Source organism: Pristiophorus japonicus, chromosome 1 (genome assembly GCF_044704955.1).
Source record: "Pristiophorus japonicus isolate sPriJap1 chromosome 1, sPriJap1.hap1, whole genome shotgun sequence".
Taxonomy (NCBI): domain Eukaryota; kingdom Metazoa; phylum Chordata; class Chondrichthyes; family Pristiophoridae; genus Pristiophorus; species Pristiophorus japonicus.
The window spans coordinates 256,580,950-256,597,084 of NC_091977.1; the positions used below are offsets into that span (position 1 = coordinate 256,580,950).

A 16,135-nucleotide genomic window follows, 5' to 3' on the forward strand; every position below is an offset into this window, starting at 1 on the left:
GTATCGATGCGGACTGAGAGTCCTGCATGCACAGATGTAACACATGCTCACAGTTAAGCGATGCACCCAGGGAGGCGCCACTAAGTTTATGGTCTTGGCCCTCCAAACTGTGGTCCAGGGTCCATGTCGACTATGCAGGCCCGTTTTTGGATAAAATGTTCCTTGTGGTTGTTGATGCGTACTCCAGATGGACGAATTAACTGCACAGGCAGCAATTGATGAATATGATATGATTGGCATCATGGAGACATGGCTCCAGGGTGACCAAGGCTGGGAACTCAACATCCAGGGGTATTCAACATTCAGGAAGGATAGACAGAAAGGAAAAGGAGGTGGGGTAGCGTTGCTGGTTAAAGAGGAAATTAACGCAATAGTAAGGAAGGATATTAGCTTGGCTGATGTGGAATCTGTATGGGTGGAGCTGTGGCATACCAAAGGGCAAAAAACACTAGTGGGAGTTGTGTACAGACCACCAAACAGTAGTAGAGAGATTGGGGACAGCATCAAACAAGAAATTAGGGGTGCGTGCAATAAAGGTACAGCAGTTATCATGGGAGACTTTAATCTACATATAGATTGAGCTAACCAAACTGGTGGCAATACGGTGGAGGAGGATTTCCTGGAGTGTATTAGGGATGGTTTTCTGGACCAATATGTCGAGGAACCAACTAGAGGGCTGGCCATCCTAGACTGGGTGATGTCTAATGAGAAAGGACTAATTAGCAATCTTTTTGTGCGAGGCCCCTTGGGGAAGAGTGAACATAATATGGTAGAATTATTTATTAAGATGGAGAGTGACACAGTTAATTCAGAGACTAGGGTCCTGAACTTAAGGAAAGGTAACTTCGATGGTATGAGGGGTGAATTGGCTCAAATAGATTGGCGAAATATACTTAAAGGGTTGACGGTGGATAGGCAATGGCAAACATTTAAAGATCACATGGATGAACTTCAACAATTGTACATTCCTGTCTGGTGTAAAAATAAAACGGGGAAGGTAGCTCAACCGTGGCTAACAAGGGAAATTAAGGATAGTGTTAAATCCAAGGAAGATGCATATAAATTGGCCAGAAAAAGCAGCAAACCTGAGGACTGGGAGAAATTTAGAATTCAGCAGAGGAGGACAAAGGGTTTAATTAGGAGGGAGAAAATAGAGCATGAGAGGAAGCTTGCCGGGAACATAAAAACTGACTGCAAAAGCTTCTATAGATATGTGAAGAGAAAAAGATTAGTGAAGACAAACATAGGTCCCTTGCAGTCGGATTCAGGTGAATTTATAATGGGGATCAAATAAATGGCAGACTAGTTGAACAAATACTTTGGTTCTGTCTTCACGAAGGAAGACACAAAAAACCTTCCGGAAGTACTAGGGGACCAAGAGTCTAGCGAGAAGGAGGAACTGAAGGATATCCTTATTAGGCGGGAAATTGTGTTTGGGAAATTGATGGGATTGAAGGCTGATAAATCCCTGGGGCCTGATAGTCTGCATCCTAGAGTACTTAGGGAAATGGCCCTAGAAATAGTGGATGCATTGGTGATCATTTTCCAACAGTCTATTGACTCTGGATCAGTTCCTATGGACTGGAGGGTAGCTAATGTAACATCACTTTTTAAAAAAGGAGGGAGAGAGAAAACGGGTAATTATAGACCGGTTAGCCTGACATCAATAGTGGGGAAAATGTTGGAATCAATTATTAAAGATGAAATAACAGTGCATTTGGAAAGCAGTGACAGGATTGGTCCAAGTCAGCATGGATTTATGAAAGGGAAATCACGCTTGACAAATCGACTGGAATTTTTTGAGAATGTAACTTGTTGAGTGGACAAGGAAGAACCAATGGATGTGGTGTATTTGGACTTTTAAAAGGCTTTTGACAAGGTTCTACACAAGAGATTGGTGTGCAAAATTAAAGCACGTGGTATTGGGGGTAATGTACTGACGTGGATAGAGAACTGGTTGGCAGACAGGAAGCAGAGAGTCGGGATCAGCGGGTCCTTTTCAGAATGGTAGGCAGTGACTAGTGGGGTGGCGCAGGGCTCAGTGCTGGGATCCCAGCTATTTACAATATACATTAATGATTTGGATGAAGGAATTGAGTGTAATATCTCCAAGTTTGCAGATGACACTAAACTGCGTGGCGGTGTGAGCTGTGAGGAGGACGCTCAGAGGCTGCACAGTGACTTGGATAGGTTAGGTGAATGGCCAAATGCATGGCAGATGAAGAATAAAGTGGATAAATATGAGGTTATCCACTTTTAGGGCAAAAATACGAAGGCAGAATAGGAAAAGGGGAGGTGCAACGAGACCTGGGTGTCATGGTACATCAGTCATTGAAAGTTGGCATGCAGGTACAGTAGGCGGTGAAGAAGGCAAATGGTCTGTTGGCCTTCATAACTAGGGGATTTGAGTACAGGAGCAGGGAGGTCTTACTGCAGTTGTACAGGGCTTTGGTGAGACCTCACCTGGAATATTGTGTTCAGTTTTGGTCGTCTAATCTGAGGAAGGACATTCTTGCTATTGAGGGAGTGCAGCGAAAGTTCACCAGACTGATTCCCGGGATAGCAGGACTGACATATGAGGAGAGACTGGATCGACTGGGGCTTTATTCACTGGAGTTTAGAAGGATGAGAGGGGATCTCATTGAAACATATCAAATTCTGACGGGACTGGACAGGTTGGATGCAGGAAGAATGTTCCCGATGTTGGGGAAGTCCATAACCAGGGGACACAGTCTAAGGATAAGGGGTAAGCCATTTAAGACTGAGATGAGGAGAAACTTCTTCACTCAGAGTTGTTAACCTGTAGAATTCTCTACCACAGAGAGTTGTTGATGCCAGTTCATTGGATATATTCAAGAGGGAGTTAGATATGGCCCTTACAGCTAAAGAGATCAAGGGGTATGGAGAGAAAGCAGGAAAGGGATACTGAGGTGAATGATCAGCCATGATCATATTGAATGGTGGTGCAGGCTCGAAGGGCCGAATGGCCTACTCCTGCATCTATTTTCTATGTTTCTATGAATGTGAGATAATGCCGGCAAGCACGTCTGCTGCCACCACTGAAAGCCTGTGGACCATGTTTGGCCACGCACGGCCTGCCTGATGTCCTTGTGAGCGACAACAGGCCATGTTTCACCAGTGTCGAGTTCAAAGAGTTCATGACTTGTAATGGGATCAAACATGTTACATCTGCCCCGTTCAAACCAGCATCCAATGGTCAGGCAGAGAGAGCAGTGCAAACCTTCAAGCAGAGCTTGAAGAGGGTAACTGAAGGCTCACTGCAGACTCGCCTATCTCGAGTCCTGCTTAGCTACCGCACGAGACCCCACTCACTCACTGGGATTCCATTCGCTGAACTGCTCATGTAAAGGGCACTTAAGCTAAGGCTCTCATTTGTCCACCCTGGTCTACATGAACACGTAGAGAGCAGGCGGCTTCAACAAAGTACATATCATGATAGCGCAAATGTGTCACGCGAGATTGAAGTCGATGATCCTGTATTTGTGTTGAACTATGGATTATGTACCAAGTGGCTTCCCGGCACGGTTGTGGCCAAAGAAGGGAGTAGGATGTTTCGGGTCAAACTTTCAAATAGACTCATTCATCGGAAACACTTGAACTAAATCAAACTCAGATTCACGGACTATCCTGAGCAACCCACATTGGACCCTACCTTCTTTGACCCCCCAACATACACACCAGTGGCAACCGACACCACGGTTGCCCACGAAGCAGAACCCATCACCCGCAGCAGCCCAGCAGGACTCACCACACCAGGCAGGCCAGCTGCACAGCAGCCCAGCGAGGATTCAACAAAACCAGCATTTGCACCAAGACGATCAACCAGGGAAAGAAAGGCCCCAGATCGACTCACCTTGTAAATAGTTACACTATTGACTCTGAGCAGGGGGGGGTGGGTGAGTGTTGTTATATATGTAAATGTAAACCTGTAAATACCTTGTGTAGCCACCAGAGGGCTCATCCCCTGGAGTCCCAAGGGATCCCAAAATCCCTTGGGAGCACCTGTACTTAAGGAGGCCTCACAGGCTGGAGAGGCACTCTGGAGACCTGCAATAAAAGACTAAGCTCACACTTTACTTTGAGCTCACAGTCTCTAGTCAGACTCTTTATTCATATAACACCCAGAAAATCATGAAGTTTAAGAAACTGAACTCAAGGGTCTGGGCGGGGGAGAGGGAGAGGAAAGGATATAAGATACTTAACATCATTCTTTCTATTCATTAGGCCTCCACAATACAAAGCAATTACTTTGGACAGAGGTGCTGATGGTCTGGGTTTTAGCATTGTTGGTGGATATGGCAGTCCTCATGGAGACCTGCCTATTTATGTCAAGACAGTCTTTGCAAAGGTAAGCAGACAGCGGAAATGTTCTAAATTCTGAAACATGGGTACTATGTATGTCTTTCTGATACAGTTTCAAAGACACATGAATGCATTTTAGTTTATCATTAAACTAAGCTGAGGCATAATGCTAGAAATGTTCATATTTCACGCTTGATTGAAATGTGTTGGCTGCGTTACTCAATCTCAGTTAGGGCAGTGGTTCCGATTGCTATATTTGGTCTCGGTGTTGCTGAGTTGTGTGGGGGGAAGGGAATCAGCCAGGATACAGCTCCTAATTGCAATCCAGTTATCCACAGTGGAAAGTGTGGACATCATCATCATAGGCAGTTCCTCGACTTGCTTGCACTCTAAAAGTGAGTTCTCAGGTGACTGAACAGTCCAATACAGGAATTACAGTCTCAGTCATAGGTGGGACAGACAGTCCTTGGAGGAAAGAGTGGGTGGGGAGTCTGGTTTGCCACACACTCCTTCTGGTTCCTGCGCTTGTTTTCTGTAGGCTCTCGGCGACGAGACGCGAGGTGCTCAGCGCCCTCCCGGATGCTCTTCCTCCACTTAGGGCAGCCTTTGGCCAGGGACTCCCAGGTGTCGGTGGGGATGTAGCACTTTATCAAGGAGGCTTTGAGGATGTCCTTGAAATGTTTCCTCTGCCCACCTTGGGCTGGCTTGCCATGTAGGAGCTCCAAGTAGAGCGCTTGCTTTGTCGGGCATGCGAACAATGTGGCCTGCCCAACGGAGCTGGTCAAATGTGGTCAGTGCTTCGATGCTGGGGATGTTGGTCTGATGAGGATAGACGTTAGTGCGTCTATCCTCATAGAGGTCAACGGAAGACAGAATGTGACACTATGATCAAATAGCTTGTCAACACTTACTGCCTGGCTCAGATATGAAGAAGATTTCTTTAGGAACGGTACTAGAGCGATCCAGCAGCCATGGAAGAGAGGGGGAGGAAAATTAATTTGGGAACGTTTTTTTCTGAATAACATTTGGCACAAGCTATATGAATATACTCCAGAAATTTCATGTGGAAAGGAATTGTGGTAATTGTACAATTGCCTGTGCAAAAAGTATCCATTTCCATTAAACATTATGTACTATGCTAGGAATGAAGCTAGGTGCAACATTAGTCACTCGTATCTGCCAGATTATTACATTCCAATTTACAGGTACAGATGTATAAAGTGCGTATAATGTCGCTGTAAACCTGTTCTGATCTAAAGATATTGTGACTTTTAGGGGGCAGCTGCTGAAGATGGTCGCCTGAAACGTGGAGACCAGATAATTGCTGTCAATGGGCAAAGCCTAGAGGGCGTTACACATGAAGAAGCTGTTGGTATTCTGAAGCGCACAAAGGGGACGGTTACACTAACAGTACTCTCCTAATGTATGCTTTTCCAGATGAAGACTCTAATGCTTATTATGTCGCTTTCATGGACAAGAATGGAAAGGGGTGTTGTGCTGGATTTTCAGCTTTGATGATTTGGGGGCTATAATGCCGGAGGGGCGGTAACGTTTGCGCTCGGGAACAGTTTGCGCCTCAGTAAGTAAAATTGGGCAGCTGGGTCCTGAGTCAGGGGGCACAGCGCTAAGGGAGGCGTTGTACACCTATCTTGGGCGTAAGCATGGGAAATTCCTGAGCTAAAGAGCCAGCCCGGGAGTGCTCCAAGAGATGCCGGGAGAGGGAAAAAAAGTTTAAAAAACCCCACAAAAACATTCCTAAAACATTGCTCACACCACCACAACATAAATCGCAAAAAAAATCACACTTACCTTAGGACTGCATTACTTACCTCTCGTTGGACCACCTGATTTCCTGGGCATTCACTACGGGGCGCACTTCGGGGCGTACGGGTCGGGCTGAAGTCAAAATTCACGCCAGTGTCACAATCAAGGGCGTTGCACACCGACGCCTCTCTTACAGGCGGTGTTGCTCTGCGTCGCCGTAAAACGGACCCGAGGATCCCTGCTGACCACCCGCCCAGAAGACCTTGCCGCTGCCATTGCTGCCGCTCCGAGGCGAAAAACGGAGTGCAGAAGACCCGAAAATCCGCCCCGTTATGTTCAGTTAACAACTCCACTGAGTTTATACAGATAGTACATTTTGTAATATATGGCTTTCTTCTGCTGAGGACTATTAGATATGTTCAAAGGAGTTCTTTGAAAAGGAAAGACAATATTACAAATATGCCTTTTGGGTTAAATAACAAATGGATGAATAACATTAAATGTTTTGCTAGTATCAATGAAATGTTTCTATTTTTAATTTAGAATCAAATAACACAAGAAAGCATGTTGAAAAATGGAAGAAATTTAAAAGTATAGCAAACAATGTTGTAGTATTAATTTATGTATATCATGTTCAGGAGCTGTATTGTAGAACATACAGTACTGCTTTCCCTCTACTGCATGCTGTTTACAGTATTTTTTCATATGCAGCATTATTAATTTTGCTTTCAAATTTACCAGTGTATTTTTCACCATTTTAAGCTTTAAAATAGTCCCACAATTACTGTGTAATCTCTGTTGTTTTTTGCTTTAAAATGGTCACTAAAAATCACTGCAGTTGAATGGATTAAATAAAGCATTCTTTTGCTCAATACATCTGTGATGTAGTGGAGGGTTTGCTGTTGTTCAATTTCAATGAAGGAATAAGTGCTGCAATTTAACTGCATTAGATTTTCGCATTTTGCAGCTCACTAACGGTGCTTTTCTGTGAAATGTGTAGTTATCTCCAAACAGCTGATTAGGATGGATTACCTCACTAGTACAGGTGCTGCTTAAAATCTGTTTCCTAAAACAGAGTTGACATAACATACTTCCGTCAGTATAGACTACTGATGTCAAAGAGTGATTAATATCTGGAATGACAGTAGTAGATGCAAAACTTTAGAATTATTAAAAAGACAGTTATGTGCTGTGATGGGGGATGATAGGTGTCGATAGAAAGTTGAGCTAGATAGCCCGAATTGCCTGTAGTTATCGTTACAAATGATTTTGTTCTTTTGCATCCTGAGAATAGCTATGTACTGTAGAAGAGCTGTATCAGAGAATGAAAATGAAGGGTATATTGTCCTACCCTTTCACTGCAGATATCAAGCTCATTTGTTAACAAAATTTGATTATGTTGAAGTTGAAATCCGTTTATTTGGAGCTGATTTTTTTTTATTCTTGGGAGACTATAGTGAATGTGGGGCCCGAAATTGGTCGATGTACCGCCCAAAAATGCGATTTTGATCAAAAAAACATACCGCCGACATACCACCCAGCGTAATATTCATCATTGATATACCGCCGAGCAGTCTGCACACCGTCCACTGTGCAAGACCGCCCGCATACCGCCCAAAAAAGTCTGATTTTCAATGCATACTGCCAACATACCACCGGAGCTGCATACCGTCCTGGAAAAGATGGTTTTAAGCGATCTTAAGTGGCCGAGAATGGGCAGAGTGCATGGATCCGCCATTTTGGAAATCGGGAACTTGTCAGCGAAAGCAGCACCTCTGTATTTCTGAGGTGAACAGTGCAATTTATGGTGGAAAAGGTACTTTTATTGTTACTGAGTAACTTATTTAGAAGGCATTTTAGTAATTTTTTTTCATCGAAAAATATTGTGGGGATTTAAAAAGAATGGGGTCTGTACTATCTCAGCCTGTATTGCTGACAATTGTCTAATGGAGGTACCAGATGTGAGAACGTTTATTGATGCAGAGTTATAAGGGTAATGGAGGAGGTTGCAGACTGATGAGGAGAAGGCCTTACCCTGATAACTGTTACCCCAAAAGTTTGACACTGTACAAGAGTGCTTAAATTAAATTCAAACGTTTATGTAAAAATCTCAAAAATATATAACAATTTTTATACTTTGTAAAACCTATAACTATAAAACGACTAACAACTTTAATAAAAACTTTAATAAAACTTTTACAAATTAAACTTAATTTATTCAATGCACAAGTACAACAAAAAAAACCTTTACTTGACTCAGCCACAACCTCGCTACCGGCCTCGACCGTGTGCTACACCACCCTTGATGCCCCGACACCTGGAAGCCCCTAACCAAAGACCGCCCCAAATGGAGGAAGTGCATCCAGGAGGGCGCTGAGCACCTCGAGTCTCATTGCCAAGAGCATACAGAAACCAAGCGCAAGCAGCGGAAAGAGCGTGCCTCCCTCCCTTTCCCTCAACGACTGTCTGTCCCACCTGTGACCGGAACTGTGATTCTCGTATTGGACTGTTCAGCCACCTAAGAACTCATTTTTAGAGTGGAAGCAAGTCTTACTCAATTTCGAGGGAGTGCCTATGATGATGACACCACTCTTGGGACTATTTGCCCTTTTCTTACTCCCATCGTTCCCTTTCCCAGTGCCCCTAAGCCTGGACCTCCCTGTGCTGGTACCAAGCTGGCATGCAGCACCACACCCCCCCCCCGAGTGCTGTTGCTGTTGCTGTCGTTGGGGGTCAGACATTGCAGGCACAATAAATGGGGCCTCGGGAGAAGCTCACGATGTGGAAGGCATGGCTTCAGGGCTGCAAGATGCTGCCAGCTCCTCACCCTCGGGTGCTGTCGACCTGACTATGGCACGGGGGAGGGTTCCGCACCATATCCCGATCCCGTCGATTGCCGCATGGCGTCAGCGGTGCTCCATCGCAGTGATCATACGCGACATATCCTCTGATTGCCGCTCTGATGGAGCCACGATATTTGCGGCTATCATAGTCATGGCCTTGAGCAGCTCGCGACCTTTGTCGACGCTGGCCTGTGACAGATGCACCATGTTCTGGTACACGTCTACAGCAACTAACCTTTCCTGCACCAACCTCCGTCGCTGCGGCAAAGGTGCTGCAACACCGGGGGTGCCTTGCTGCGCACGGCTTGGTCCTGCAGGATCAGAGGCATCATGTGGGAATCCCCTGAATACAGACTCAGTGGTGGAGGATGTTCCAGCTGTCCCAAATGGAGCTGGTGTATCCTCCTCCATCTCCAACCCCAGCTCCACCTCCACTGGATGCAGGATCAGTGGTTCTTCCTCTTCATCTTCCTCGTCTCTGCCAGTGGTGAAGTCGGGATAGGGCTGGGTGTCGCCAGAGGTGGAGGCAATGGGTCTGTCGTCTGTCGGTGTGGTCTGAATCATCCGAGTCTGGAAGTACAAACAACATTTTAAAAGCTTAGTACCAGGGGAGGGGTCAGGTCAGGGTGCATAGTATAGTGACTTATCGCAATCTTACTTAAATGTCCACCACTGCTGCAGTACTGCATTACATATATGCATTGCATTACATGCCCCCAACATTGCAGTACACCAAATGAGGCCAACATTACAGTGCAATAAACTTACATTACATCAGGCCAACATTGCAGTTACATTACATGACATGAGAGGACCACAACATAAACACAACTTACCATCCTATGTGAGTGGGTCAGCTCCAATGCCGGTGGTGACACTTGCTATCCCCAACCAGGGACAGGGCATGATCTCGATGTCAGTCAGAGGCGCCTGGGTTGTGGGTCCTCCCCCCATACGGCGCTGATTGGATGCTATTGCAGATGTCTTTTTCTGCAGAAAGTAAAGTAAATCAAAGTAAAAATCTTCAATCCATTTAACATCGCGCACACAGGGTCTCCCACACAGACAAAAAAAACACTGCGTGATCCCCTTGTCATGAACTGAAAGCACGAATACATTGCCGTAACCTTAAGGTAAATAGCATCATCCGTGTGACACGGAACCTACATTTACATGAAACATGGCGGGGGTGCATAAATAAAATCATTACTAGCTCTTTCTACCCTCACCAGGTCGTTCCACCTCTTACGGCACCTTTCCCCGGTGCGTACCATGGTACTTTTGGAGGACACAGCCTCCCCGATCTCGTCCCATATCCTGTTGTACACCTTTGAGGGGAGTGGGGGGGTGGGGCTTTCCATGACCACCCTTCGTTAGCTCGGAGTACCTCTCTGTTATATGCTCGAGAAGGGCAGGTAACTCCGTCTCATCGAAGGCTCAACCTCCCGTCCTTTTCGATGTTCCTGCGCTTTGATGTTTATTTTAACATTGCCATAATATTTCTATTATGATTTTTGCTTTGTAAAATATGGCTTCTTATTCTTCAAACTAGAATTATTAGTTGTTAGGAATATTTTTTAACTCTGCAATGTGTTTTTCAAGTAACTGTCCGCCGACTAGCTTGCTGCTCCTTCTCACTCAGTCACTGCGCATGTGCAAGTGACCCCTGACCCCCGAAATCACGGGTAAAACACTTTTGGGGAAAAAAAAACGGGGAAAAAAATCGCGCAAGCACAGTTCAGTGCCTCACTGCCCATTGAAGAGAAAGTTGATCTGGATTGACTACTGAGTTACATAACAGTGAAAAAAATGTAACCAATTTTGTCCTCTTCGGTCTCGGCAGTATGCCGGTGGTTTTAAATGACGCACCACTGGCACACCACTGAGAAATGGGCGGACATGATGCATCGACCAATTTTGGACCTGTAGTATTTTAAATTAGGTTATTGTAGTATGTTAGACATTAGCCTTGAATAGGACAAAATGTACATGTTTAAACGGGGAGCAGGAGGCCTGTTATAGGCCCTTTGCCGTATCAGTATCACTGAGCAGGAGCCGTAAGATTTTATTTTAAAAAATATTAAAAAGTCATTGCTATGGAATTAGGAGGAGCAGTATCCCACAGTATCCCAATCGACCTCTTTGCCCTTTCCCTCCCCGTTAACACTCCACAACCTCCTTGCCGGGACTGAGTTATGGCCAAAGCAAGCAACCAGGAATTAACTTCCTCAAATGGCTAAGCTGCCTGTGGAGGCGCCTGCAACTCGCCTACTTACTATTAAAGAGGCCCAAACTCAATTCCAGGCCTGATTTGGACCTCCCAGTTCAGGCGTGCATTGCGCCTGCATCGCCTCCTTCGTGTCCGAAACTGAGTGCCAACAAATTTACACTCCAGTGACTGTTATATAAGCAAACACAGCCGCTGTTATCCACACAGCAAGATCCCACAAATAGCAATGAATTGAATGACTAGTGCATTGATTTTCTTTTTGAAGAAAGGACGAAAATGAAACCCAAAAAACAATATTGAAACTGAGATTTAAAAACCATGTACACTAAGATTTGCAGTTCTAAACAATGCATTTTAGCTAAATATTTGATATAACCAGTTGACTCTGCCTGCTTTTGAATTCTTGGAAATGTATGAGGTAACAATTTGTTCACCCGAGACTGCTGCTGCCCAAGCTAATTCATTAGCCGTTACAGTGCTTTGGAGACGATACTAAACTAACCAGCTCAGTGTAGAAATAAAGTTCCACTCTGTGGGGTAGATTTTTGTCTTCACAATTTGGGAGGTAATCTTGGCAAGTGGATCACTCTCCCTTTATAAAACCCACCAAGTATCATTCTTTTCATTTCAATGGAATGAAAATCAGGGAGGTTCCATAAGAGGCGGCCAATCCACTTTATCAAATTACCACCCGGGGTGGACGAAAATCTACCCCATGTATTTAACAGTATTTTAACCCGACTCAAATATAGTGTTTGAGGTAGAATTGTGTTTTTTGATAAATATAGCATTGTCACACTAACTGAGTGTATTTTACCATATATAGACTTAAAAGTAAATGTTAGAGCTGCCTAATTATTTGATCAAAGTTCCTGGATTTAGTGCTTCGAGGGTACTGTTAGAAATATAGAGAAACATAGAAAATAGGTGCAGGAGTAGGCCATTCGGCCCTTGAAGCCTGCACCGCCTTTCAATAAGATCATTCACCTCAGTACCCCTTTACCGCTTTCTCTCCATGCCCCTTGATCCCTTTAGCCGTAAGGGCCATATCTAATTCCCTCTTGAATATATCCAATGAACTGGCATCAACAACTCTCTGCGGTAGGGAATTCCTTTGGATTAGCAATGTTTGTGGACAAAGATTTAAACTGCACTTGCCACTACGTTCGTCAGCTAGTACACAATAATTTTATGATATTTTGCTTTTATATACCGTCTACTATTAGACTTTAGTATATTAAATCTTTTGAAAAGTATGTGTTTCTAACTTTAAAGTAGTGTACAGACATGCTTCTGTTAATAGTAACTGGTTTGGGTAATTGTAAAGACTGTTTTAAAATGCTATTGGTATTTGAATAAAAGCAGACATGTTCTGAAGAAGCCATTTTTGACTCACTTTTTTCACTGACTTTACAAAAGTAAAAACAGTAAATTAGCTGTGACAAAAATAGTATTCATGATATTTTAAAATAATTTAGTATAGGAATAATAGAGACCTATTCAGTTCCTCCACTCTGATCGCATCAGTTTTCAGCTTTTCCTGCCCCGAACATTTAATTGCACCTATTCCCTACTGCTGAGCTGCTCAAATCACAGACTGCAGTTCACATCCATTCTGTGGCACATTTGGCTCATATAACACAAAAATAAAATACTGCGCATGCTGGAATCTGGAAAAAAAAGCAGAAAATGCTGGCAACCTTCACATTTCAGACCAATGACCCTTCGTCAGAACTGGCGAAAGTTTGAAATGAACAGATTCTTGAGGAGCACTGAAAGGTGGAGGGGAGGAAAGAACAAAAGGGAAGGTTTGTGATAGGGTGGAAGACAGGAGAGATTTGAGAGACAAAAGGGATGATGGGCCAACTTGAGATGGTAATGGCAGAAGTTAGAAAATGATGAGTCTAGATAGGATATAAATGGTGGAATAATACCAGCTGCCATGGGAAACAGAAAAAAAATACATAAGGTGGGATTAAAAAAGGAGGAAAGAGAGAAAAATATGGGCAGAGGTTATGGTGTGAAATTGTTAAACTCGATGTTGAGTCCAGAAGGCTGTAAAGTGCCTAAACGAAAGATGAGGTTATTTATTGGCTCATGTAACATCAGGATGTTGGGTAATGTTTCCCCTAAGTTGCGCGAGTGCACAGCCGCACAGTAATCTGCAAGGTACCACGCAGGCCGCTTACAAGCTTTTCCATTGGAAATAATGCACATGCACAGAAATTTAAAGGGACTACGCATTGAGATAAACAGGCTGCACAGAACAAAGCACAACTTAGAGGGGAGCATTAGTGTTGGGGTGCTGGAGGTCTGAGAAGTGAGAGCGCGATTAGAGCGCCTTTCAGCAAAGGTAAAGTAGATTTACCTGGGTACAGCAGGGAGCTGGAGGTATGACCAAGTGCGGCAAAGCAGAGGACAGCAGGAATGCACAGCAATTGAAAATTGGAAGTTTAACAGGAGAGGAGAGAGACTAAGACAGAACTGGCTGAAAGATGATTGCTACAATAGTATGAAGTGAGTACATTTTTAATCCAGATTTACCACCAAGTAGATGCAGAGATTATTTTTTCTTTAGTATTAAGGTGAAGCTGGAGTGAGAACAGGTTTAAATAAAAAGGGCTAGAAATTCATTATATCCTGGAAATGGGCTGTATTTAAACTTATGATTGGGCTGCTAAATCAACGCTTAAAGGCTTAGCTCAGTGGCATTACACTCCAAGGGTGGACCAATATCTGGTGCCGTCTAATCTCAATTCATCATTGCCACAGGTTCTTCCCAGTACTTAAAGGGGAGGTTTATTGACACTGCAGCATCTCAGTCACAGCATTGCTGGCTGTGCAGCTGCCTCAGCAAGGAGAAGAACAACAATATATTAGCTAGCCAGTCCTTTATCCAAGCTAACAGAAAACAGAGTCGGGATAAATGGTTCATTCTCTTGTTGGCAATCACTAACTAGTGGGGGTGCTGCAGGGATCAGTGCTGGGACCCCAACTATTTACAATCTATAGTAACGACTTGGAAGAAGGGACCGAGTGTAACATAGCCAAGTATGCTGATGATACAAAGCTGGAAAGAAAAGCAATGTGTGTGGGGGACATAAAAAATCTGCAAAAGGACATAGACAGGCTAAGTGAGTAGGCAAAAATTTGGCAGATGGAGTATAATATTGAAAAGTGTGAGGTCATGCACTTTGCAATCTTTCTCCATTTAAATAATAACTTGCTCTTTGATTTTTTCTGCCAAAGTACAGCGGGACCTGGGGGGACTTGTGCATGAAAGTATGCAGGTGCAGCAAGTAATCAGGAAGGCCAATGGAATCTTGGCCTTTATTGCAAAGGGGATGGAGTATAAAAGCAGGGACATCTTGCTGCAGTTATACAGGGTATTGGTGAGGCCACACCTGGAATACTGCGTGCAGTTTTGATTTCCGTATTTACGAAAGGATATACTTGCTTTGGAGGCAGTTCAGAGAAGGTTCACTAGGTTGATTCCGGAGATGAGGGGGTTGACATATGAGGAAAGGTTGAGTAGGTTGGGCCTCTACTCATTGAAATTCAGAAGAATGAGAGGTGATCTTATCGAAACATATAAGACTATGAGGGGGCTTGACAGGGTGGATGCAGAGAGGATGATTCCACTGATGGGGGAAACTAGAACTAGAGGGCATGATCTTAGAATAAAGGGTCGCCCATTTAAAAGTGAGATGAGAAATTTCTTCTCTCAGGGTTGTAAATCTGGAATTTGTTGCCTCAGAGAGCTGTGGAAGCTGGGACATTGAATAAATTTAAGACAGTTTCTTAAACGGGATTATGGGGAGCGGGCAGGGAAGTGGAACTGAGTCCATGATCAGATCAGCCGTGATCTTATTGAATGGCGGAGCAGGCTCGAGGGGCCGTATGGCCTACTCCTGCTTCTATTTCTTATGTTGTTATGTAAGGAGAAGGAGCCGGAGGACTGAAGCTGGTGTGCTCATGGCAGATGCACATTAGTCAGGTCGTCAGGGTGAGTGAAGGCTAAAACAAATTCTGCGTATCACCATCTGGACCACAAGCTTCACACACTGCTCAAAGCATCATCATCATAGGTGGTCCCTCGAATGACGATGACTTGCTTCCACGAGTTCACAGATGTTTCAATGAAGGACCTGATATTCCAGTCCTGAACTCCAACTGAGTGGGTGGAAGATGCCTATGCATGCATTTTTTTTAATGTGGTGACCGTTGAACATCAACCACCACACGGGCTTGACAGAGCTAGGCCTTTATCCAGAGGCAAGGGTTAACCAGGACGACTAGAGATCTACTCTGCTGCACAGACCTAGTGCGCACACATATCGCAGTGTGGACTGGCCCGTGCTGCTCCTGGGCCTTGGTTCTTCTGGGCCCCATACCCTCATTTGCCGCTCTTCCGCCACAAACATTCGCCGCACCTCTACCATAAAAACATTCACTGCACCTCCGCCACAATCTCTCGCCGCTCATCCGCCATAAAAACATTCATTGCACCTCCACCACGATCTCACCGCACCTCCGCATCAAACATTCGCTGAACTTCCGCCACGATCACTTGCTGAATCTCAGCCGCGATCTCTCATCGTCCTCCGCCTCAATCACTCGCCGCACCTCCGCCACAATCTCTCGCAGATCATCCGACCCGACCTTCCCGCTCCTCCGCTGTTCCTACCCATGCTCCAAATGGCGACCTGGGTTTTGATGATGTCACCCAGTCGCTCTCCTCAAAATTGTTGCACATTTGCAGTAGCTCGCGTTAGAAGTTGTTGTGGTACACCACTCCAGCTCTTTTATATCTCCGACCTGCGGAGGTGTTCTCCCACAGGTTGGGGGGGCCAAAGCACCACACGCCCAGCACTCACCCACCAACAATCTCTAGCTACCAACACACACACCCACCACACAATGACAGCTATTCAACTATGGCAGGCACAAGGGTCATTAGTTATTAGAATACGTT

At 44.7% G+C, this 16,135-nt stretch overlaps 1 protein-coding gene across 9 annotated transcripts in view; it reads left to right on the top strand.

Annotated features, from left to right (window-relative positions):
• Positions 1–12,511, top strand: part of LOC139270052 (multiple PDZ domain protein) — a 401,342-nt gene extending 388,831 nt beyond the window's left edge. For all 9 annotated transcript variants that reach the window (XM_070888410.1, XM_070888412.1, XM_070888415.1 and 6 more), the window contains 2 exons: positions 4,246–4,369; positions 5,599–12,511. In XM_070888410.1, coding sequence (XP_070744511.1) covers positions 4,246–4,369; positions 5,599–5,745 — 271 coding nt within the window. In that variant the 3' untranslated portion in view covers positions 5,746–12,511. The remainder of the gene's footprint in view (positions 1–4,245; positions 4,370–5,598) is intronic.
• Positions 12,512–16,135: the final 3,624 nt, after the last annotated feature.